Source organism: Macaca fascicularis, chromosome 10 (assembly GCF_037993035.2).
Source record: "Macaca fascicularis isolate 582-1 chromosome 10, T2T-MFA8v1.1".
NCBI lineage: Eukaryota > Metazoa > Chordata > Mammalia > Primates > Cercopithecidae > Macaca > Macaca fascicularis.
This window is the reverse complement of record NC_088384.1, coordinates 31,493,239-31,514,942: the sequence shown is the minus strand read 5'-3', so window position 1 is coordinate 31,514,942 and position 21,704 is coordinate 31,493,239. Positions and strand designations below refer to the sequence as shown.

The 21,704-nt window shown below is 54.2% G+C and overlaps 3 protein-coding genes across 14 annotated transcripts in view; 2 read left to right on the top strand and 1 right to left on the bottom strand.

Annotated features, from left to right (window-relative positions):
• The window catches only part of UBE2L3 (ubiquitin conjugating enzyme E2 L3), a 51,658-nt gene extending 47,443 nt beyond the window's left edge, over nucleotides 1-4,215 (top strand). For all 3 annotated transcript variants that reach the window (XM_045363923.3, XM_045363921.3, XM_074004298.1), the window contains one exon: nucleotides 1,732-4,215. In XM_045363923.3, coding sequence (XP_045219858.1) covers nucleotides 1,732-1,886 — 155 coding nt within the window. In that variant the 3' untranslated portion in view covers nucleotides 1,887-4,215. The remainder of the gene's footprint in view (nucleotides 1-1,731) is intronic.
• YDJC (YdjC chitooligosaccharide deacetylase homolog) lies at nucleotides 1,730-10,525 on the bottom strand. 10 transcript variants are annotated; one of them, XM_074004291.1, is made up of 5 exons: nucleotides 10,325-10,525; nucleotides 10,008-10,236; nucleotides 9,783-9,882; nucleotides 9,484-9,678; nucleotides 8,549-9,252 (listed from the first exon to the last, which is right to left on the bottom strand). In XM_074004291.1, exons 1-5 carry the CDS (start codon nucleotides 10,486-10,488, stop codon nucleotides 9,227-9,229), a joined length of 714 nt encoding a protein of 237 aa, XP_073860392.1. In that variant the 5' UTR covers nucleotides 10,489-10,525; the 3' UTR covers nucleotides 8,549-9,226. The 10 variants fall into 10 exon arrangements, 9 of the variants coding, with proteins under 9 accessions (XP_073860394.1, XP_073860397.1, XP_073860392.1 ...); XM_005567874.5 differs by having other exon boundaries at nucleotides 9,484-9,661; XM_074004295.1 differs by having other exon boundaries at nucleotides 9,484-9,661; nucleotides 10,018-10,236.
• Nucleotides 10,526-13,076: 2,551 nt separating this feature from the next.
• CCDC116 (coiled-coil domain containing 116) lies at nucleotides 13,077-17,510 on the top strand. Its single transcript, XM_005567867.5, has 4 exons — nucleotides 13,077-13,440; nucleotides 14,219-14,773; nucleotides 14,888-15,472; nucleotides 16,636-17,510. The coding sequence occupies exons 1-4, from the start codon at nucleotides 13,171-13,173 to the stop codon at nucleotides 17,344-17,346; spliced, it is 2,121 nt and encodes a 706-aa protein (XP_005567924.3). The 5' UTR covers nucleotides 13,077-13,170; the 3' UTR covers nucleotides 17,347-17,510.
• The last annotated feature ends 4,194 nt before the right edge of the window (nucleotides 17,511-21,704 follow it).

The window sequence follows — 21,704 nt, the reverse complement described above, 5'->3', positions numbered from 1 at the left end:
CCACCCTGGCCTGCAGAGAGCTTTCCAGGCCCCTTGCCCCTGCTTGCTGTTGACAGTCCACCCTCCTTGCCCAGCCATCCCCTAGCCCCAACAAATGTGGAACCTGTCAGCCTTGCATGCGCCATGCCCTCCTCGCCTCTGCCCCACTGCTTCATCTCTACCTGCTGTGGTCACAGGAGCTCTCTCTTTTCCCTTCTCACCAGGCATGGTAAGAAGCAGAGGTTAGGCAGGTGGGCTTTGGATACCAGGCCAGGAGTACTTTGTGCTGTGGCCCTCACTATGTGCTGTTGAATGATTGTGCCTTTGCATATGACTCAGCCAGCATCAGCATTTTGTTTTATTTATTTATTATGTATTTATTTTTGAGACAGAGTCTTGCTCTGTCACGCAAGCTAGAGTGCAGTGGCACGATCTCGGCTCACTGCAACCGCCATCTCCTGGGTTCAGACGATTCTCCTGCCTCAGCCTCCCGAGTATCAGGGACTATAGACATGGGCCACTGTGCCTGGCTAATTTTTTGTATTTTTAGTAGAGACGGAGTTTCACCATGTTGGCCAGGCTGGTCTTGAACTCCTAACCTCAGGTGATCTGCCTGGCTAGCATCAGCATTTTAGTCCATTTCTTGTAATGCTGAGTGAACGATACGAGCCCTCAATAAAGGAATTGTGGCATCAGCAGTTCGGAGAAGAGGGGCACCATTTTACAATGGGAAGGAACATTCTGAGGGTGCTGATCCTGACAGGGTTGGGGTCAGCTGTGGCAAAGTATGTGAGGAGGTGTGGGTAGCAGCTGCTTCTGATTCCCCACTATCCTTCCACCCTGGAGCACGTCTGGGCTATGGCACCTAGGGGGAGTACTGTCGCACCCATCAGAGCCATCAGTGTGACATCTGCCTGTGGTCTTGACAGTGTGATGCGATGGCGGTTGTCAGCTTCCCATTGGCTGGCCCCAGTGATCCTTTCTGGAGGGTGCAGAAACTCCTAAGGGTCTTCCAGAGTTGGGTCGTTGCACATTGATAAGTGCAGTGCTGCCACATACCCTTCTTTCTAGTGCCCACTCAGTCACCTTAACCAAAACTTCCCTGAGCCGAGCATGGTGCTGGGTGCTGGGCTGATGCAGGGAAGTTCTACCCAGTCCTGCCCCGAAGAAAGTGACCCTGTGTGTGTGTGTGTGTGTGTGTGTGTGAGAGAGTGAGCAGTTCAATGCTAGGCCTCCTATCTCCAGAGCACACAAGAGGACTGGATTAGCCAGGCATGGTGGTCCCCCAGCTACTCGGGGGACTGAGGCTGGAAGATTGCTTGAGGTCAACCCAGGAGGTTGACGCTGCAGTGGGCCAAGATGGTGCCACTGCATTCCAGCCTGGGTGACAGAGTGAGACCCTGTCCCTCCTCCCCAACCCCCTTCCAAGAAAAAAGGGCTGGGAGTGACTGAGGGCTAAGACTTCCCCAGGTGTCAGGTCAGGAAGGTTTCCTGGAGGCGGAAGCACATCACTGTGAACAATTATCCACTGTAGTGTTAGCTATTTGTTGTCCATCAATGTCTCCTAATCACAGAGGAAAGATGAGTTTTCTGGGGGTCAGAATTTTGGATAGATAGGCTGCTTTGGCTTAAAAGCACATTAGATATAAACCAGTGGTAAAGCCAGAGTTTTGTTCCCGGGATTAGCTGCCTCTTGCCTGTGCCATTTCTGAGACTGTGTTAACCCCCCATGCCTTGTCCTTCTCTTGGCAGTAATCCAGTCCCTCATAGCACTGGTGAATGACCCCCAGCCCGAGCACCCGCTTCGGGCTGACCTAGCTGAAGAATACTCTAAGGACCGTAAAAAATTCTGTAAGAATGCTGAAGAGTTTACAAAGAAATATGGGGAAAAGCGACCTGTGGACTAAAATCTGCCACGATTGGTTCCAGCAAGTGTGAGCAGAGGCCCCGTGCAGTGCATTCAGACACCCCGCAAAGCAGGACTCTGTGGAAATTGACACGTGCCACCGCCTGGCGTTCGCTTGTGGCAGTTACTAACTTTCTACAGTTTTCTTAATCAAAAGTGGTCTAGGTAACCTGTAAAGAAAGGATTAAAAATTTAAGATGTTCTAGTTCTGCTCTCTTTGTTTTAAAAATCACTGCTTCAATCTATTCCAAAAGAATGGTGTTTCTTTTCTTGTCCAATTTTATCCAAAATCTTCAAGTTGCATTTAGCCCATAATGTTTTAAAAAAAGGAAAAAAAAGGTTGTGGTTCCCTTTCTTCCCTACCCTTGCCACTCCCACTTTCTGGCACTGAGTTTATTTTTCACTTACTTCCCCAGACCCGGGGCCCGCCTCCACAAAAGAGAAGAGACTGCCCTGGCGGTCCTGGTGGCTTTTCTTAGCACGTGTGGGACTGTTGCCCAGTGTGGGAGTTGGTTTAAATTCTCCTGACTCCAGTTTATAACATCCTTTTAAAAATTTTAAAAACAAACAGCCACACCCCTCCTCCAGTCCTTCTCCTCAGTTCTTGTGTGAATCTTCAGCTGATGTTACCACAGTAAAATGAGTTAATTGGGCAAGCTCTGATGTCAGTGTGTGTAACTGACCTCTGGCCTGGCCTGCACAGACAAACCCTATAATCACAGGTCTGTGGTGGCCCCGAAATGGGGGGCCTGCTAGTCAGGAGGATGCTGTGCACACTGTGTGTGATGAATCTCGCCAGAAAGGCTCCTGATGTCCCAGGTTGGCACTTCTTCCTGCAGCCATTGTAGAAGATCTGCTGGTCCTTGCAGGCAAAGCTACAGCCAGAATGTCCGTTTGAAATTCCCAGCTCATCTGTCACCGAGTTTCATCTGAATGTGCCACGGAGCTTGCTCTCCACTTCCTCTGTGCAGCGGCCCCGCCACAGCCCTCCCTCGGCACACTTTGACCCTTTGTAGGATTGGAATTAGCAGGACTCGGCTATTTAAAGCACCAGTCTGGGGTCTCCTGGGCCCCTGCTGACCCCTTCCTCCAGAGCAGCTGGCCCAGCCCGGGAACAAGACGGACTTCCTCTCCCTTTGGACTCACAGCCTTTGCAGAGTCAAGCTCCACTTGAAGCTCACTCAGTAATATCCTTTCAATGTGTTTTATATTGTTTTGACTGCCTTTTTTTGTAGAAATAAAAATTGACCTTAGAATTTATCATCAGATAAACTTGTAAAGATTTGAATATTAATGTCTTTTCAAGGCAAATGGGATTGTCCCCAAACTAGTAGAGAATCTGTGTCACTCTGACACCCCAAGGAAGCCGACGATCCAAATGCCGTGTGTCACCAACCCCGCTTCTGCCACTGGTGGCTTCCCTTCTTGGCTTTTGGGGGGGGACTAGATCCTGTGGAGAAGATGACTTAAACTTTGCTTTTTGTTTTAATTTTAATTCTAGATCTTTCCGGTCTGATCTGTGCAGAAGTGGGGAGTGATGGGCAGGTTAGGTAGCCTAACATCATTCAGGCGCGTGGCCCCTGTGGTGTGTACATGAACTCAGCTTCTTTTGTCCTAGGTACGCCAAGGGCAGGTTTCTGGAGACTCGTGTGCCCAGAATGGCAAGGGCACCGGGCTGGCGTTTCCGTATATGTGTCTTCATTAGCAGAAAAATGATGATGGATTTTATTTCACTCACACTCCAATTTGTAATAAAATGCCAAATTCTGTCAGAAACTATCCAAACAAGCCACCATTTGTTCTTGTTGCTTCTCTGGATCCAGAAATGTTGCCATTCTTGGAAACTGTCCCATTGCTTCATATTTCTGCCAACGTAGCTCTGCCTGCCTGTCACCCCCTCACTGCGCTCTGCTCACCACGGGAGGATACCTGTGTGCCAGCAGCCCCTCAGGGACTCTCAGCCCTGGCACTGGCACCCCAGGGTTGGCCCCGTCAGCAGAGGCCTGGCTTTCGAGCCAGTGGGTGTCTCTCCTTCGGGCCTGGGCGACTTGCTCCTGCCAGCCATGCCCTCAGGGTAGGCTCTGAGCAAGCTGGTGAACAGCTTTGGCTGCTCCAAAACCAAAAAGCTGGGTCCTCTGGAGGAGGGGCGAGCTGTGGAGCAGCCACCCACTGCTGCCCCTAGCTCACTCAGGAATTCACACCCGCCTGGTTTCTTGAAGTGTGCCGGGTCCTTCCCTCTGCTCCCCACTCCCCACCACGGCAGAGAATAGGCTTTCTAAGATGCTGCGATCCCGTTCTGCTGCCCTTAATAAAAATGCTCTCAGACACTGGTTAGTCGTGTGGGTTTCTTCCTTCCTGGGAGCGGGCAGTGCCAGGGGCCTGTGCTCTTGGAGATGGGAGGGCTGGCTGGGGCCCAGGTCCTGGGGCTTCTGATCTCTCTCCCCATTCCCAGCCTCTCCAAAAGAGGTACATAGAGGTGTTCCTGCCTCCCTAGAGGGAAGGAGATGAGGTATAATCAACGAGAAAGCCAGAGACTCCAGACAGTCGGGGCCTGCAGAGGGCGCTCTTGGATGTCTTGTGAGGGGACAGGGAATAACGTGTGGGTGCATCACTTACATGTGGGAGTCATCCTGGAGCCCCCTGGGAGTGTTACGATCCGTGTTTTGAAGAGGCAAACCTGGGGTCCCAAGAGGTCACAGAATTAATAAGGCTGTGCCTGAGGGTGGAGCTGGACCATGTCCATGAATGGTGCCAGACAGAAACACTATTTGAGTCCCCCAGTGCAGCCCGCTGCCAGGCGCTACAGCAGTGGTGCTGACTCAGCAAGGGCTCAGCCAGGCCCAGGACTTTTTTGGCCAGGCCTTCCCTGCCTGGAATTTGACACCTGCTGAGACCAGGCCTGCACTGTCAGCTGGATCTGCAGGTCTTGGGGAAGGAAGCTTCCTGCGGTGTCATTTTACTAGCCTTTAACATACCTAGCACTTTACCCTCTGAGCCTCAGGAGAGCCCTGTGGCATCCTTATCCCTGCTTTTAAAGACAACCAAGACCCCTGGCCTGTTTTTGTTCACATTCTGACTGCAGAGCCTGTTGCATTCCACCACTTGGCATGTTTCCTCCCACAGGGTCCCTCTGAGCCCAGAAACAGCCAGTTACCCCCCTCCCCAAAGCCAGAGACCTTTAAGCCCCTCTGTCAACTTCCTCTTTCCTGCAGCCACCGGCCACCAGTTTTGGCCTTGTTCACTATTAATTGTTCAGCTTGAAATAAGCATCCATTTCATCACTCCTGTACCTGCCGCAGCCTGACTTCTGTCACCTGCTGCCCCTTGCTGCTGCTCCTTTCATTTGGTGCCATCTAACCCAGCCCTAAAAGAAAGCCAGAGCTGGCCGGGCGCGGTGGCTCAAGCCTGTAATCCCAGCACTTTGGGAGGCCGAGACGGGCGGATCACGAGGTCAGGAGATTGAGACCATCCTGGCTAACACGGTGAAACCCCGTCTCTACTAAAAATACAAGAAAATTAGCTGGGCGAGGTGGCGGGCGCCTGTAGTCCCAGCTACTCGGGAGGCTGAGGCAGGAGAATGGCGTGAACCCGGGGAGGCAGAGCTTGCAGTGAGCCGAGATCGCGCCACTGCACTCCAGCCTGGGGCACAGAGCAAGACTCCGTCTCAAAAAAAAAAAAAAAAAAGCCAGAGCTGCTCTCTGCATTTCCCACCCTGTCCTGCCCACCTCTTCCTCCTCTCCCTGCTTCCTGGGTATGGCGTGGGGGAAGGGCACCAACCTGGAACAGAGGGGAGCTGAGGGTACCATTGCTCCCAGTGCAGTGCAGTGCTTGGCCCAGGCCATGCCTGGTAAGTGGCCATTTCCCAGATTATTGGAATGTGTTCTTGTTCACTGACGGTTCCTAGGGAACCCTGGAGGCCTCAGAGGATCAGAGTGGAAAGGACCACCGTGCAGAGGCCGTAACTGAGGCCCTTGGAAGGAAGTCACTTGCAGAGAGCATTCCCTACCCTGTGCTGGCCAGGTTCGGAAACCGCCCTGTGGCTGCACACGTTGCCGCGGGTTTCTCCTACATCTTCCTGTGTCACTGGATGGACTGTCCTTGTGTGTACCAGACTGGGAGCTCCTTGCAGACCAGGCCGTTTCAGCTCCAGCCCTGGCCTGGCACAGTGTGGACCCTCCAGACACGAATGCTGAGTGGGTGGGTAACAGTGAACCACTTGGCTAAGACATACCCCTGTTGCTGCCCCCACAACCTCCGTGGGCCACAAGTCACCACCCTAACAGGTCCTTACCACTTTCACCTCCTCGTGAGGAGGGCCTCATTATAATCAGGTGGGCCTGATTATCCTGTGAGTCTGTGGCCCCTCACTTCACTCTTTTTTTTTGAGCCGAGCTCACTCTGTCGCCCAGGCTAGAGTGCAGTGGCATGATCACTGCTCCCTGCAGCCTCTACCTCCCAGGCTCAATAGATCCTCCTATCTCTGCCTCCTGAGTAGATGGAACTACAGGCTCGTGTCACTACACCCGGCTAATTTTTGTATTTTTTATAGAGACAGGGTTTTGGCATGTTAGTTAGTCTGGTCTCGATCTGCTAGCCTCAAGCCTTCCCGACTCAGCCTCCCAAAGTGCTGGGATTACAGGCGTGAGCCACTATGCCCAGCCATTATTTTTTCTTTTTAAAATAACAGAAATGAGGTCTTACTGTGTTGTCCAAGCTGGTCTCGAACTCCAGAGCTCAAGTAATCCTCCCACTTCAGGCTCCCAAAGCGCTGGGATGATAGGTGTGAGCCACTGTGCCTGGCTTCACTTCACTCAAATGCTCATGGTCAGCAGGGCGCTGTGGCTGACGCCTGTAATTCCAACACTGAAGGAAAGGCCAAGGTGACCAGATCTCTTGATCCCAGGAGTTTGAGACCAGCATGGGCAACATGCCAAAACCCCATCTACAAAAAATAAAAAATGAACCAGACATGCCTGTGTTCCCAGCTCCTCGGGAGGCCAAGGTGGGATGATCAACTGAGCCTGGGGAGGTCGAGGACTGCAGTGATTGTGCTACTGTACTCCAGCCTGGGTGACAGGATGAGATCCTGTCTTTAAAAAAAAAGTTCATGGTCCCCAGCGCTGCCGTCGGCTCTTTGCTCATCCCTCCTTCCCTCCGTGGGTGACAGTAGCCACTCATCTAGCATCTGTGCAGACGCCCAGATCTCTCCTGCCCACCCACACCTCTCTCCTGAGCCTAGAGCTGCACAACCAGCTGCCTGCTCCTCTCAGAACACTTCCATAACAGAAGCCCCTCAAGGGAGCTGCGTCTGTGCCCCCGGCTAACTTCAGGCCACCCCTCTCCCAGCCCCAGCCAGGAGTGTGGCCAGATCTCAGTAGGCTGAGGCGAGGAGATGGAGGCTAGGCAGCAGGAGGAGCCACCGTACAGTGATTCCAGCTCACAAGCATGGGTGCAAGAAAGCAGGAAAAGGGCTGTGGATGGGAGAGTCCAAGTCTAGTGAAGGTCAAGATGGAAGACGAGTGTGGAGCCAGAAAAAGGGACTGAAGCTGCAGTCAAGGGGATGGGGCATGGGTGGGTAGAAGCAGGAAGGCGGAGAGACACCCCACACTCACCCTTCAGAAAGCCACACGACCCTCTAAGCTGCCTAGGCTGGGTGAGAGCTCTCTTGGCCACTGATTCCATGTTTGGCCCAGGCTAGGGCCTGGTGCACATTAAATAAATGAATGAGTAGTTTCAAAGCCCTGTTCTGCCACTCCTGCCTCTACCCCTGTAAAATGGGGAGATCAGTGCCTGCCTCATAGATGCTATTTCATGAAATGAGATAAGAACCACATGGTATTCCATCTGCCTTTCCATCCTCCGGAGTGGGGCAGAAGGACTCTGTGCTCCAGAGGACTCCCACTGCCTTCCCCATCTGCTCCTGCACCTCAGGAGCTTTCGCCCAAGCCACATGGGGCCCCAGTCCACAGGGCATCCCTACATTGCCAGGTCAAGTTAGGAACCTTGGTATCCCATTTCCTGGCAAGACTGCTCCTCCTAGAAAAATTTAAATGTATTCCCACGGGGTTGCAGGGTCTCCTCACGCCTATCCCCTAGAATGGCTTACATCTAAACAGATGACTTCTTTTTCTTTTTTTTCCGAGACGGAATTTCACTCCTGTTGCCCAAGCTGGAGTGCAATGGCGCAATCTCGGCTCACCATAACCTCCGCCTCCCGGGTTCAAGCGATTCTCCTGCCTCAGCCTCCTGAGTAGCTGGGATTATAGGCATGCACCACCAACGCCCAGCTAATTTTGTATTTTTAGTAGAGATGGGGTTTCTCCATGTTGGTCAGACTGGTCTCAAACTCCTGACCTCAGGTGATCCACCCGCCTCGGCCTCCCAACGTGCTGGGATTACAGGTGTGAGCCACCGCACTCGGCCTACAGGTGACTTCTAAAAATCAGTACTGAGATTATAGTATTATGCCTCTTCAAAAGCAGCCTGGTGAGGACAGTCTTCTCCCACTCCCACCCCCTAAAAAGGAATAAAGAAAACCGCAGCATGAACAAATGAACAAAACCAGAATGGAGAATGGGCCATTTCCTGGAGTGGTTTGAGCCAAGAGGGAGCTGCTCTTTGTCCCTGCTTGTTTCTGTCTCCTGGGCAGAGCTAATAAACCACCCAAGTTTGAAAGACACACGTTATTTTATTAATATAGCCATCTCTCCCCACTGCCCCAGTAGTGAAGGTGTTTGCACTGCAGCATGGAGGGGCACCAAATGCTCTGCGGGCCCTAGCCCGCTGCCACAGGATGGACCCGCCTGCAGCCAAGAAGGCTGCTCAAACTCTAGATACCATTTGGAGCCATGAGGACCTGGGCCCAGACGTGGCAGTGTCCTACCCAGGGAAGTCAACAGACCCTGCTCCAGGGACCGGTTCTGGGCTGGGCCAGGACTAAATCCTGGCTCCCCTTGCTTGGTAGTAAAGGGATTAGTGCTTGGTTGTCGGTAGCGGGTCAGAGTAGGGAGGGTTCCAGGAAGGGTTCCAGAGTGGCCTCACGGGGGACCTCCTCCCCTGGCCTCTTGGAGTCCAGGTCGTCGAGGGCGCAAAGCTGCACGCCATCCTGGGCAAGCCGGGTCCGCAGCGTGGGCGCGGTGAGGACGCGCAGCTCATGCAGCCGCTCCCAAGAGCAAGAGAAAGCGTCGGGGCCTTCACCGCAGCCGCCGGTGGGAGGCACACTGGGATAGCCGGGGTGCGCCATCAGCTCGGCTGTCAGCGTGTGGCCCGCTAGGGTACCTTCCAGGACCCGCGCCAGGGCCCCGGACACGCGGTGAGCGGACATGTGCCGGCCGCAAGTGCTCAGACCCACGAAGGCGTCTGTCCACCTGTAGTGGGCGGGGCATCAGCCGCGGGGCCAGGCCAGGCCATGACCAGGGCTAGGCTAGGGTAGGGTAGGATAGGGTAGGGACGGGGGGCGGGAGGGGGGAACTGGGGTGGCGGCAGCGATCGACGCCAGACTCGCTTCCGGGCTGAGAAACGGACACAGCTAGCCAGGTGAATAGTCAGTGCGGAGGGACTGAGGCAGCTATGGTAGGAGACAGGGCGGGAAGCCTCACCGGAGGCCGTGGCGGGAGAAGGGGCCCACGGCGGCCCGGGCGTCGCGCTCCACGGCGCAGGCGAAGGCGCGCGCGGGGGCCTCCAGCCAAGTGCAGCCACCCACACCGCGCTCCAGCGGCAGTCGCGTAAAGCGCACCCCATAGGCCTGCAGCGCCTCGGCGAACACCTGGCACACGCCTGCGGGCGGAGCGGGTCTAGGAGGAGCACGTCCCTTCACCTGGGGGCATCGAACTACCCCTACTTCCCCAGCCCCACCTGGGAGTAAACGCCCTCCAAACTGGGATCACCAACCACGCACCTGGGAGCACGTGCACGTGCTGGTGGCCATCCACGTGCGTGGGGGCCCTGCCCATCAGCTCCCGGAAGCAGCTTAGTTGGGCCTCGAGCTCCTCCCGCACCTAGAGGGCGAGCGAGAGACACCTTGAGCAACCGGGAGTAGCTGCCGAGGACACCCTCCTCGTGCTGCCGTGTGACCGCTCCAGTGTTTAAATGAAGAAGTCATCCACCGCCATCTCCTAATGACCTCACAGTACCCTCCGGGCGGAGCTCTGGGGGTCCTCGCGAGCATCCTCCTGCAGCTGCGGCTCCGCACCTGAGGCAAATCCACGTCTCCGGCCGCCACCGCCTCCCGGAATCCCATCTTGCCAAGGAAGAAGCCTTCGGGGCCGAGCAGCGACGAGGCGCCACGGCGGGCCGGACCCACTGGGCGGCCCTCGGACAGGTTGGCGTGGAGGCCCGTGGGGATGCTGTGCCTGAGGGCGGAGCGCGAGCTGGAGCACTGGCGGCCGCGGAGCAGCGCGCCCCAAGCCGATCGCCGCCCTGCTAGGGCCCTCCCCTCACCTGCGGGCCAGCTCCGCCGCGCTCTCCGTGGCCGCACCGTTGACCAGCAGGGACACGCTGGTCACGGCCCCGGCCAGAAAGGCCTCCACGATGCCCTCATCGCGTCGCGGGCAGTAACCAAAGTCGTCCGCGGTGACCACCAGGCGCACGCGAGGGCGGGACATGGCCGCCCGGGCCCACCGCTAGCGCTCCCAGGGGAGTGGGCCGGACAGCCCAGGCCCCGCCCCTGGACGCTGCCCATGCCCCGCCCCGACGCACACTCCCAGGTGCGGCTGCGCTTCGCCTTTGTTCTCGCCACCTAGCGGTCCGGCGTGCCCCTGCAAGGACCCGGCAACAGCTCCCGCGCTAACCAGACCAGTGCTGGATTCATTGCAACGCGGAACTTTCCTTGACTGCAAAAGTGATATTTAATATGAAAAATACCAAAAGGAAGTCGGGCGCAGTGGCTCACGCCTGTAATCCCAACACTTTGGGAGGCCGAGGCGGGTGGATCACGAGGTCAGGAGTTCAAGACCAACCTGGCCAACATGGGCAAACCCCGTCTCTACTCAAAATACAAAAATTAGCCGGGAGTGGTGGCACGCGCCTGTAATTCCAGCTACTCGGGAGGCTGAGGCAGGAGAAATGCTTGAACCCGGAAGGCGGAGGTTGTGGAGAGCCGAGATCACATGACTGCACTCTAGCATGGACGATAGAGCGAGACTCTATCTCAAAAAAAAAAAAAGAAAGAAAGAAAGAAAGAAAGAAAAAAAGAAAAAGGAAAAATACCAAAAAAGAAAAAAAAAAAAAATCTCCTACCCTTCCCAGAGATTGCCATTGTAAACTTTCTGGGTTGTGTCCTTCCAGTGTTTTCTCTAAGCAAATAAACACACCCAACTCCCTTTCTCCCCAACCCACCTTTTTTGTGTGTTGTTTTGAGAACATAAAGATGATTACACCAATGTTATCACATTCTAGTAGTTTCTTAGATAGCAGTGTGAATGAAAATTTTCATATTATTAGCTATTCTTATTCTTTTTCAAATTGCCTATTGATCTTTTGCAGATTTTTATAAGAGCAGGCATTTTCTTGATTTATTTATTTATTTTTTCTTGAGCTCTAGACACTAAGAAAATGAAAGCAAGCATATACACTAATGGGTTTTTTTGAGAAAACATTATCTCCTGTTTCCATCTTGAGCTCTCTGCCAGGCTACAGCTTTTACATTAATAACTTCACTGTTTTTCTCTTTGGTCCAGAAAAGCTTTCCTTACCCATGACTGTATATGGTAGGCAGCCACAGTTTTCACTGCAATGTGGCAGTCTTGATTTTTCCCATGGTATTTGTGTCCAGACTATGAAATTGGTAATGTCATTCCTGTTTCACAGATTAGGAAACGGGGGGTCAGAGAGCGAAAGTGTGGTCCTGCCAGGAGTAGTGGAGATAAGACTGAACCTCACAGCTCAGGGCCTGCACCCAGACCTGCTTTGTCCTCTCTGTCCCTGACCTAGTGGGTAGCCAGAGCTGAGAGGACAGAGCAGAACTCGAGAGTAACAATATTTCATGAGGTATGTGAGGATTGAAAGCCTCATAGAGTCCTTCAACCATGCTCTTGGCATAACGACTGTTGTGTTTATAGTGACTGGTGAATTGTCAGACCTCAACCAACCACCATTCTCCACTGGAAGCTGATCTTGGAAAGGTCAGAGGTCCCGAGGGTGCGCAGATGGGAAGGAGGAGACTGACATTTATTGAGCACCTACTTGGTGCCAGACACTGAAAGTATTAAAGATTCAGGGTGACTTGCCTCAGTTCTGGCCCCAAAGGAGCACCATCTGGTAGACACATAAGTAGCAACATGGTATGGTGGAGTCTGGAATGGGGTTTACTGTGAATCGTGTACGGAGTGGCAGAATTCACAGTAAAAGCTTTTTGGAAGAAGTGACACTGTGGTGGGGTATTACTGAGCAAAAGAGAAAAGGAGGGAGGGAGAGGAGGTAAGAATATTCAAGGCTTCACTGGGATACGGGGTGTGTTGTAGGGAGATTGTATTGAATCCCATATTCCCATATTGGAAGAACACTCAAGCCCATTTAGAGTGCAGGACCAATGCTAAGAGAGGCTGAGTCACATTGGCAGGAAAGAGCAGAGCCAGGAACTGAAGCTAGGTCTGTGACTGAGAGCCAGCACTCTCTCCACTGCAGAGGGGAGAAGTCTCAAGGTAGAATCTGGGGCTGTGCACACCGCGGGAGGGGCAGAGGCCCCTGGAAAGGAACAGGAGCAGGAGGCCCAGGGCTGCGCAGCGACCAGGTAGGACACGAGGAAGGTGCTTGTATCACCGGTGGAAGACGTGGCTTTGGCTTTTAGACTCCCCTCGGGGCAGGAGCGGATCATAGAGCCTAGCCCCAGCTTCGGTGGTGGGTGGGGGTCCTCCCGGCAGCGGGGACGTAGACACCAACATCTTCACCCTGCGGCTCCCAGACGAGTGTGGGAGAGCAGAGTCCAGAGAATTGGAGGTTGGGCCAATGTGGGCCCCGCCCCCAACTATTGTGTCGGAGAGGGTAGTGGATGAGCTCCTCGGTAAGAACCAATGAGGATGTGGTATGCAAATAAGCAAGTGGAGGCCGCCAGTCGACTTCCTCGCACTGTATAGCTGTCCCAGTGAGGGCGCAGACTGTACTGGCCTGCGCGGAGCAAGGCGGTGTTTCTGGTGAGTCCGTTGATTCCGGGCTGGGGCGAAAGCCAGGTTGCCCAGGGTTTGGGAGTAGGGAGGGTTAAGCACACGCAGATCCAAAGATGATCGGAGACAGGATGGTCCTCGGCGATTCCATCCCGATGACTCTGGGAACTGCCTGCCTGCAGACGCATGAGGGCCATGGAGCAGAGGAAGGGCTGGATGCATGAAGGACACGGGGTGCGGGCAGCAAGGGAACCGCAGATTCCAGGGCCACAGATGTGTGGACCTATTGGAGACCCTCACGTTGTCTCCCCAGCCCACGCAGAGAGGAATGCGCAGCTGAAGAGAGAGGTGGGCAGCAGGCTCGGTCACCTGCCAGGTGACCACATGGCCAGGTGCCGCCACCACTCGGGCTACGTGGCTGACGATGAGGCCAGCCACTCCATGTGCAGTGCACGAGTAAGTGTGCCCAGTAGGACCCCGACCCTTAAGGCCACAACATGTTCCCCGCCAACCCTGACACCCAAGACCACAGCCCCCATTTCTCATTGTCTATTGACCTGCTCTGTGGGCCTCTTAGCTGAGTCCTTATTGCCTTGACTTCTCCTATGACTCCCCTGCTTGCCCCTGTCACACTCAATTTCATTCCTTGTTTCCTTCTGACTTCCAGCGACCTGGAAGGTGCTTGGGTGAACTGGGACCCTAGAGTGGGAACTGGGAGTTGACTAGGTGCCTAGGGCTCAAGTTGGAGAAACAGCCCTGGGTAGCACAGGGCTCAAGACCTCAGCTATTGTCTGCACTCAAGACCTCAGGTGTTGTTTGCAGCCCTGCCATGGAGACAGGGATGGCCTGCTGCATGGACAGATGAGGAGCTGGAGGGAGACTCCAAGAGGTTCATGATTGCTCATCCTGCCATGTATCAGGGCAGAAGCAGGCTAAGTCCCTTAGCCAGGACTTGTGTGTGTGAAATGTAGGTGTTAGGAAAGCTTCAGGGCGACCCTGAATAGACCTCCACTTTGCAGATAAGGAAATTGGACCTCAAGAGGGGCCATCTTGCACACTGTCATCAGGCTGTAGGTGGCAGAGCCAGGGTCCAAATCCAGGGCCTCCAGACTTCAAAATGCAGCTCCTTCCACTACTCACTCTCACTCAGGTCCTAGTGTTACCCTAGGAAGACCCCAGGGAGCCCTTCACCTGTAGGGCACCCATGCCCACTGTGACATACCTGTCTGCTCAGGTGCAGCTACCCAAGAAGCCACTGGTTCCAGAGATGGGGCCAGCCTCCAAGCCGGGCCATGTGCCACACCCACCATCCACATGTGGCAGCTCAGCGCTCCAGAACCAACGCCGAAACAAGAGGCACCCTCAGCCCTTTAGCCACTTTCTGGATTTCCTGACTGAGAGCCATGTCCTGGACAGCCTGGAGACAGTGGTGGAGAAGGCGACTGAGCGCATGGCTGCCATGAAGACCGAGGCTGGGGTGCCGCTTGTGGAGGTGCAGGACCCAGTGGAGGTGCCAAGTGGTGGGCGGCGGGCACATGCCCGGCCCAGCCTCAGCACTGTACACCGGCACCGTGTACGGCCGACCCTCTGCACTGGACACCCCAACAACTACCCATCCAGCTCCAGCTCCATGTCCGACTCCCATAGCAGCCTCATGGCTGGCTGGCTGGGCTCCCACAGCCGGGACAGTGACCTAGGTGCCCAAGGTTTAGGCTCACTGCCACCTGTGAAGGACAAACTCCTGCTGGAGAAGAATCTCAAGCGGCTGCTACAGCTGGAGAGGAAAGGGGTGAGAGCCGGGGCCATGGCTGGGTGGGGTGGACTCCCACGGAGAGCCCAGGGCCAGGGTCAGCCCTGGCTTGGCTGCTCCTGAACACTTCTCAGAGTCACCCTCTTTCTGCAGAAAGGCCTCAGTCAGTCCTGCTCCAAGAGGGACTCCCTGCTGTGGGATTTGCTGGGCAGCCAGACCAGCTTTCAGTGGACCCAGGAGCAGCCCCTGTCCTGGTTCTCGGAGCTGCTGGGCTCAAGCTCTGGTGTGCCTGAAGCATCAGAGCCGAGGCCTGGAGAACAGGAGCCGATCTGCAAACGAGAGTTCAATAAAGAGATCAAGTCGTTACTGAGCCAGCTGGAGTCCCTCGACCTGCCTGGCTACTGTCCGCTCCGTGAGCCCCATCGCACACTGAACTTCCTGGCTGACCACCGCCTCTTCCCTGCCCTGCAGAGCGTCGTCAACCAGGCTGTGGATAAGCTCCGCGGCGCCCGCTGCCGCGACGGCCGTCCTCTGTTCCCCACCAGCTTGGAGCCCCCCTCAGAGCTGCAGGTTCAACGCAATCTGCCGCCGCTGGGCTCTGAGCCGGCTAAACCCACCAACAGCGGGCAGCCCCACCCCACAGTCTCCAGCCCCAAGACGCCTCAGAGAAAACACAAGGACAGAGGAGGCTCCCCCTCCATGTCTAGTGCCCAGGTGGCCACCAGATTCAAGCTCAAGGTGACACCCATGGAGAAGCCCGATGTCCCCAGCCCCTCACTCCACTCCAGGGAGAAGGAGCCTGACTCAGATCCCAAATTACAAAACCCACCTGTTTCCCTGAGCTCCAGACAGAGGGCCCAGCCCTGGCGGGGCCTGCACCTCACCCTGCCCGCGCCCGGGATAGTGGTGGAGGTGGCCTGCGGCCAGGGCCACCTCAGGGTTGTCACACCTCCACTTGCCTGCCCCTACCCCCGCTCTTCCTGCTACCTTCTCCCTGAGCTCTCCCCAGTTACTTCCTCATCTCCCTCCTCACTGTGTCCAGAGGTGACCTCCTCGAAGGTAGGACCGGACATGAGTTTGCAGGAGAAAGGCTCCTTGACCCACCACTCCTAGCAGCCACTATCACTGGCAGGTGCTCAAGGTCAAGGTTTCTTGCCCTGCACTGTGGAAACCTCCTGGGCAGGGGTCAAGCTGATGGGGGCCCGTGAATCCTGGCCTAGCTACTACCAGGTGTTGTCACAGATAAATAAAGGCTATTTATTTATGCTGGGTATTTTTGCTAACGTTTCTATGTGAATCTAGAGACGCTCCGATGTGGGAGTGGAGGGTCCCGTCCCTTGTGGACAGAAGCACTAGCCTGGCCGGGGCCTTGCCTCCTAGGTCTAGTTCCCTTGAATCCAGCTGCCTCCAGCAGGACTCTCCAGTCTCTGGACTTTGCCGAGGGAAAGTTGACCAGGCAGGATGTGCACAAGACGTAGGTGGCCTCACACTCGTGGATCTCCAGCATGGTCCCTCGACCCTTTCCTCGGCCATCAAGGCTCCTGCAGGCATCTCTCTGGGCAGGCCTGGGCGGAAGCCTGCCCAAACCCAGTTGTCAAAGCTCAGATTAACCTCACCCTGTGACAGTTCTCTGCCCTTGCCCCAGGCCCAACAGGTGTAGGAGGTGTGATGGTGAGGTGAGCATGAGAGTGGGCAGTTGAGTGCATCAGCATAGCAGATGTGGCAAAGCTGTACCCTTTGTGTGACAAGTGTGTTTGTCACACGAAGTGTACCCATTCATGTTTGCGATGGGCAGGGCTGGCAGGGCTCTGAGGAGGGCACAGTGGCTGGAAGGGGTGTCACAGAGGGATGGGGCCGGCAGATGTGACATGTGTTCCTTTCCCTCCCCGGCTGCTATGCAGAGCCCCCGCAGCAGTGGCAGGTTCACAAAGAAGAAGCCGCTGCCCTCCATCTCATCGAAGTCCAGCATGTCTCACTTCTCCAACCGCCTTTATGAGGAGCTCGCCGACTTCCTGACCCAGCAGGCAGCCTCCCTGCTCATCCGCAAGTACGAGTTTGAAAAGGACCTCAGTAAGCAGCTGGGCTTCTTCTCCTTTCCTGTCACCCAAGTGCTCAGGGACCTTTCCCTGGGCTTAAAGAAGGTGAAAGGCTCCCGCATCCAGCTGTCCTCGGAGACCCACCGGAGCTGCCTGCTGCGTAAACTGGAGGAGGCCAAAAGGGCCCGGCAGACCTCCCGGCTCAGCACCCCCCACCGCAGCACAGAGACACCCTCTGTGCAGCAGGAACCGGCCACCCACACTGCCCAGGACCAGGCCACAGAGCCCTGCCGCTCCATTTACACTAACTTGCCAGCCAGCCGGCAGCTCAGCCCATTGGAGCCCAAGCTCTCAGTGTCCGCTGGCACCGGCATGGGTTCCAGTCTCCCCAAGTCCAAGGACACGGACAGTGAAGGCCATGATGAGGCCGAGGTTGAAGATGAAGATGAGGATGAGTACAAGGATGAGGACCAGGATGAGGACAAGGAGGAGGATGGAGTCCAGAGCCTCCCAGAACCTGGAGAGGAGGCCTCGGTCAGCCACTCTGTGGACGTGGGCCATAGTGACCCACCATGAAGTCCCCACTAGCCACTCGATTCCCTGCTCTGTCAGAGTTGCTGCCCATCACACCAGCCCCTGCCATGAGCAGAGTCACCACAGGCTGAATGCCCACGAGGAGCTCTGCTGAGACTCTCAGGGGAGCCAGCGAAAGAAATAGAAATAAAGCCTGTGTTGCTGGGACACAGGTTTGTTGTCCTGAGATTTCAGCCGCCATTTTATTTATTTACTTATTTGTTTACTTATATTTAAGATGAAGTCTTGGCTGGGCTCATGCCTGTAATCCCAACACTTTGAGAGGCTGACGTGGACAGATCACTTGAGGCCAGGAGTTGGAGACCAGCCTGGCCAACACGGTGAAACTCTGTCTCTACTAAATACAAAAATTAGCCAGGTGTGGTGGCAGGTACCTGTAATCCCAGCTACTTGGGAGGCTGAGGCGGGAGAATGGCTTTAACCTGGGGAAGCAGAGGTTGCAGTGAGCCGAGATTGCACCACTGCACTCCAGCCTGGGCAACAGAGTGAAACTGTGTCTAAAAAAAAAAAAAAAAAAAAAAAAAAGTCTTGCTGTGTCTTCCAGGCTGAAGTGCAGTGGCATGATCTTAGTTCATGGCAACCTCCACTTCCTGGCTTTAAACAATTCTGTCCCCTCAGCCTCCTGAGTTGCTGGGACTACAGACGCCCGCCACCATGCCCAGCTAATTTTTGTATTTTTAGTAGAGACGGGATTTCACCATGTTGGCCAGGGTGGTCTCGAATTCCTGACCTCAAGTGATCCACCAACCTCTGCATCCCAAAGTGCAGGGATTACAGGCATGAGCCACCACGCCTGGCCACTAATTTTTTATGTATTTTTAGTAGAGATGGGGTTTCACTATGTTGGACAGGCTGGTCTTGAACTCCTGACCTCAGTTGGTCTGCCTGCTTCAGCCTCCCAAAGTGCTGGCATTACACACATGAACTACCGCACCCGGCTTTTATTTTTATTTTTATTTTTATTTTTTGAGACAGAGTCTCACTCTGTTGCCCAGGCTGGAGTGCCTTGGTGCGATCCTGGCTCACCACAACCTCTACCTCCCAGGTTCAAGGGATTCTCTTGCCTCAGCCTCCTGAGTAGCTGGGACTACAGGCGTGTGCCACCATGCCGGGCTAAAATTTTTTTTTTTTCTTTTTGAGACGGAGTCTTGCTCTGTCGCCCAGGCTGGAGTGCAGTGGCACGATCTCTGCTCACTGCAAGCTCCGCCTTCTGGGTTCATGCCATTCTCCTGCCTCAGCCTCCCGAGTGGCTGGGACTACAGGCGCCCGCCACCGTGCCCAGCTAATTTTTTTGTATTTTTAGTAGAGATGGGGTTTCACCGTGTTAGCCAGGATGGTCTCGATCTCCTGACCTTGTAATCCACCTGCCTCAGCCTCCCAAAGTGCTGGGATTACAGGCATGAGCCACTGCACCCGGCCAATTTTGTATTTTTAGTAGAGACAGGGTTTCACTATATTGGCCAGGCTGGTCTCCAACTCCTGGGCTCAAGTGATCCTCCCGCCTTGGCCTGCCAAAGCACTGGGATTACCGGCATGAGCCACCGTGCCCCGCCCAACACTGGAGTTTGGAGGCTCAGTGGGGCAGTGGTGTACACTGGAGTTGCTTATGTGACTGCTTTCAGCTGCTCACTGAACTGAGACCGGAACATTCCAGGGTCCCTCTCTATGTGGCTTTTTACCACGCAGTAATCTGGCACTTCATTATCGCAAGGTGCATTGTCTAGCTTCCTAGAAGGATGAAGCCAGACCTGCCAGAGTTCTTATGGCCGGTGCTCAGAAGTCCCCAAACAGCACTTCTTCGGCATTCGATTGGTCAGAACAAGTTGCGCTACCTACCCAGATTCAAGGAAAGAGGAAATGAACTACGTATCTTTGGCTTACGGGGATGGGAGGAATTGTAAGTATTTGGAGACTAGTTACCACCCTTCCTCCTCTCCACAGCTGATTGTACCTTTAGCAGTCCTTGGGCCCAAGTTGAGCCAATCAGATTCTCTCTTGAGAACCTGAACCTTAAGACAAATTATGGTTAGTAGGTGGAGGGCATTGGAGAGGCCATAATCAGCCCTGAGGAGCTGCCCATAGGGTGAGCAGGGGAAGGCAGTCTGCAGCAGGAGGCTGGAGAAGGGAACAGCAAAGAGAGGCCATGAGGCTCCCCGTGAGAGTCAAGGGAGTGCTACATTGGCTTCCCCACTCTAGGTCTGGTATCTCAGCCTACTTAGAATCCTGTCTTGCTTGTCAGGAAGATCGCCTGCTGTGTCCTCACCCTCCTGTGGTCCTAAATGCAACTGGGAAATGGCTGGCAGCTTCTAGCAGGGAACTGGCATGATCTTTTGATCTATGCTTTTACCACTTTCTTTTGAGACGAAGTCTTACTTTATTGCCCAGGATGGAGGACAATGGTGTGATCTTGGCTCACTGCAACCTCTGCCTCCTGGGTTCAAGCGATTCTCCCACCTCAACCTTCTGAGCAGCTGGGATTACAGGCACATGAGACCACGCCTGGCTAATTTTTGCATTTTTAGCAGAGACAGGGTTTCGCCATGTTGGTCAGGCTGGTCTTGAAGTCCTGACCTCAGGTGATCTGCCTGCCTCATCTTCCCAAAGTGCTGGGGAGTCACCGTGCCCAGCTGCTTTTACCACTTTCCTGTGTAGAAAGAATGCTTTGGAGGGGCCAGCATCATAATGGAAGCAGCTAGACCTGTTAGGAGGCAGTGGTCAATATCTAAATGGGAGATGGAGGGGCTTGGGTTAGAACTGTGATGGGGACTCAGGAGAGATGCCTTGAAATGTGATTTGGAATGACAGCCATAAAGACACGTTGAGTGGGCTGGGCATGGTGGCTCACGCCTGTAATCTTTTTTTTTTTTTTTTTCTGAGACGGAGTTTCGCTCTTGTCGCCTAGGCTGGAGTGCAATGGCATGATCTTGGTTCACCACAACCTCCACCTCCTAGGTTCAAGCGATTCTCCTACCTCAGCCTCCCAAGTAGCTGGGATTACAGGCATGCGCCACCATGCCCAGCCCACTCAACATGTCTTTATGGCTCTGATTTAGTAGAGATAGGGTTTCTCCATGTTGGCTGGGCTGGTCTTGAATTCCTGACCTCAGGTGATCTGCCCACCTCGGCCTCCCAAAGTGCTGGGATTGCAGGCGTGAGCCACCGGGCCCAGCCTATGCCTGTAATCTTAACACTTTGGAAGGCCAAGGCGGGTGGATAACCTGAGGTCAGGAGTTCAAGACCAGCCAGGCCAACATGGTGAAAACCCGTCTCTACTAAAAACACAAAAGTTAGCTGGGTGTGGTGGTACTGGGTACCTGCCTTAATCCCATTAGCTGGGTACATGCCTGTAATCCCAGCTATTCAGGGGACTGAGGCAGGATAATCGCTTGAACCCGGGAGGCAGAGGTTGCAGCAGTGAGCTGAGATTGCGCCACTGCACTCCAGCCTGAGCGACAGAGCAAGACTCTGTCTCAAAAAAAAAAAAAAAAAAACAAAGGAAAAAAAAAGAGTTGTTAAATGAGGCACATGTGGGGACTCAAAAGTTAAAAAACTAACTAAATAAATAAAGGCTGGGAGTGATGGTGGTGGCTCACGCCTGTAATCTCAGCACTTTGGGAGGATGAGGCAGGTGGATCACCTGAGGTCAGAAGTTCGAGACCAGCCTGGTCAACATGGTGAAACTCTGTCTCTACTAAAAATACAAAAGAATTAGCTGGGCATGGTGATGCATGACTGTAATCCCAGATACTCAGGAGGCTGAGGCAGGAGAATCTCTTGAACCCGTGAGGCAGAGGTTGCAGTGAGCCGAGATCGCGCCATTGCACTCCAGCCTGGGTAACAACAGCAAAACTCCATCTCAAAAGAAAAGAAAAAAAAAAAGACTTGTTGAATGAGATGTGAGGAGCAACAAGGTAAAGAGACGAATGAAAGAAGAATCCCAAGTTTTGGGCCTGAATGGAGGTGCCATTTACTGAGACTCAGAGGCCTGGGGGAGGGGCAGTTTGAGGGCAGAGACCAGGAATTCTGCTTTGCATGTGTTGATTTTGAGGTGATGGCTGACATGTCCAAGAGTATATATCCGTTGCCTCTCAGATAGTACTTCAGCTCTTCCACCCTAGACTGGAAACCCCTCAAGTGCAGTGACTACCAAATCCAGGGTAGACTGACCTTTAACTGTTTGGACACCTAAATGCTGAAAAGATCAAGGTGACTTATACTACATGTAACTCAAAATAAAAACAATATGAAACATGAAACCCCCAAAATAACATGTTGCTGTAATGAAAATCGCTTTACTCTGGATTTTCTGAATGCAAAATTCTGGACGATTTAATTAAATA

Excerpts from the sequence above, each read along its gene's own strand:
- CCDC116 (XM_005567867.5), top strand. The coding sequence starts at position 13,171 with ATGAGGGCCATGGAGCAGAGGAAGGGCTGGATGCATGAAGGACACGGG. Across the intron at positions 13,441-14,218 it reads ACTCCATGTGCAGTGCACGA|GTGCAGCTACCCAAGAAGCC; the intron begins GTAAGTGTGCCC and ends CTGTCTGCTCAG. Across the intron at positions 15,473-16,635 it reads CCACCAGATTCAAGCTCAAG|AGCCCCCGCAGCAGTGGCAG; the intron begins GTGACACCCATG and ends GCTGCTATGCAG.
- YDJC (XM_005567874.5), bottom strand. The coding sequence starts at position 10,488 with ATGTCCCGCCCTCGCGTGCGCCTGGTGGTCACCGCGGACGACTTTGGT. Across the intron at positions 10,237-10,324 it reads GCGGCGGAGCTGGCCCGCAG|GCACAGCATCCCCACGGGCC; the intron begins GTGAGGGGAGGG and ends CTCCGCCCTCAG. Across the intron at positions 9,253-9,483 it reads TTCTCCCGCCACGGCCTCCG|GTGGACAGACGCCTTCGTGG; the intron begins GTGAGGCTTCCC and ends CGCCCACTACAG.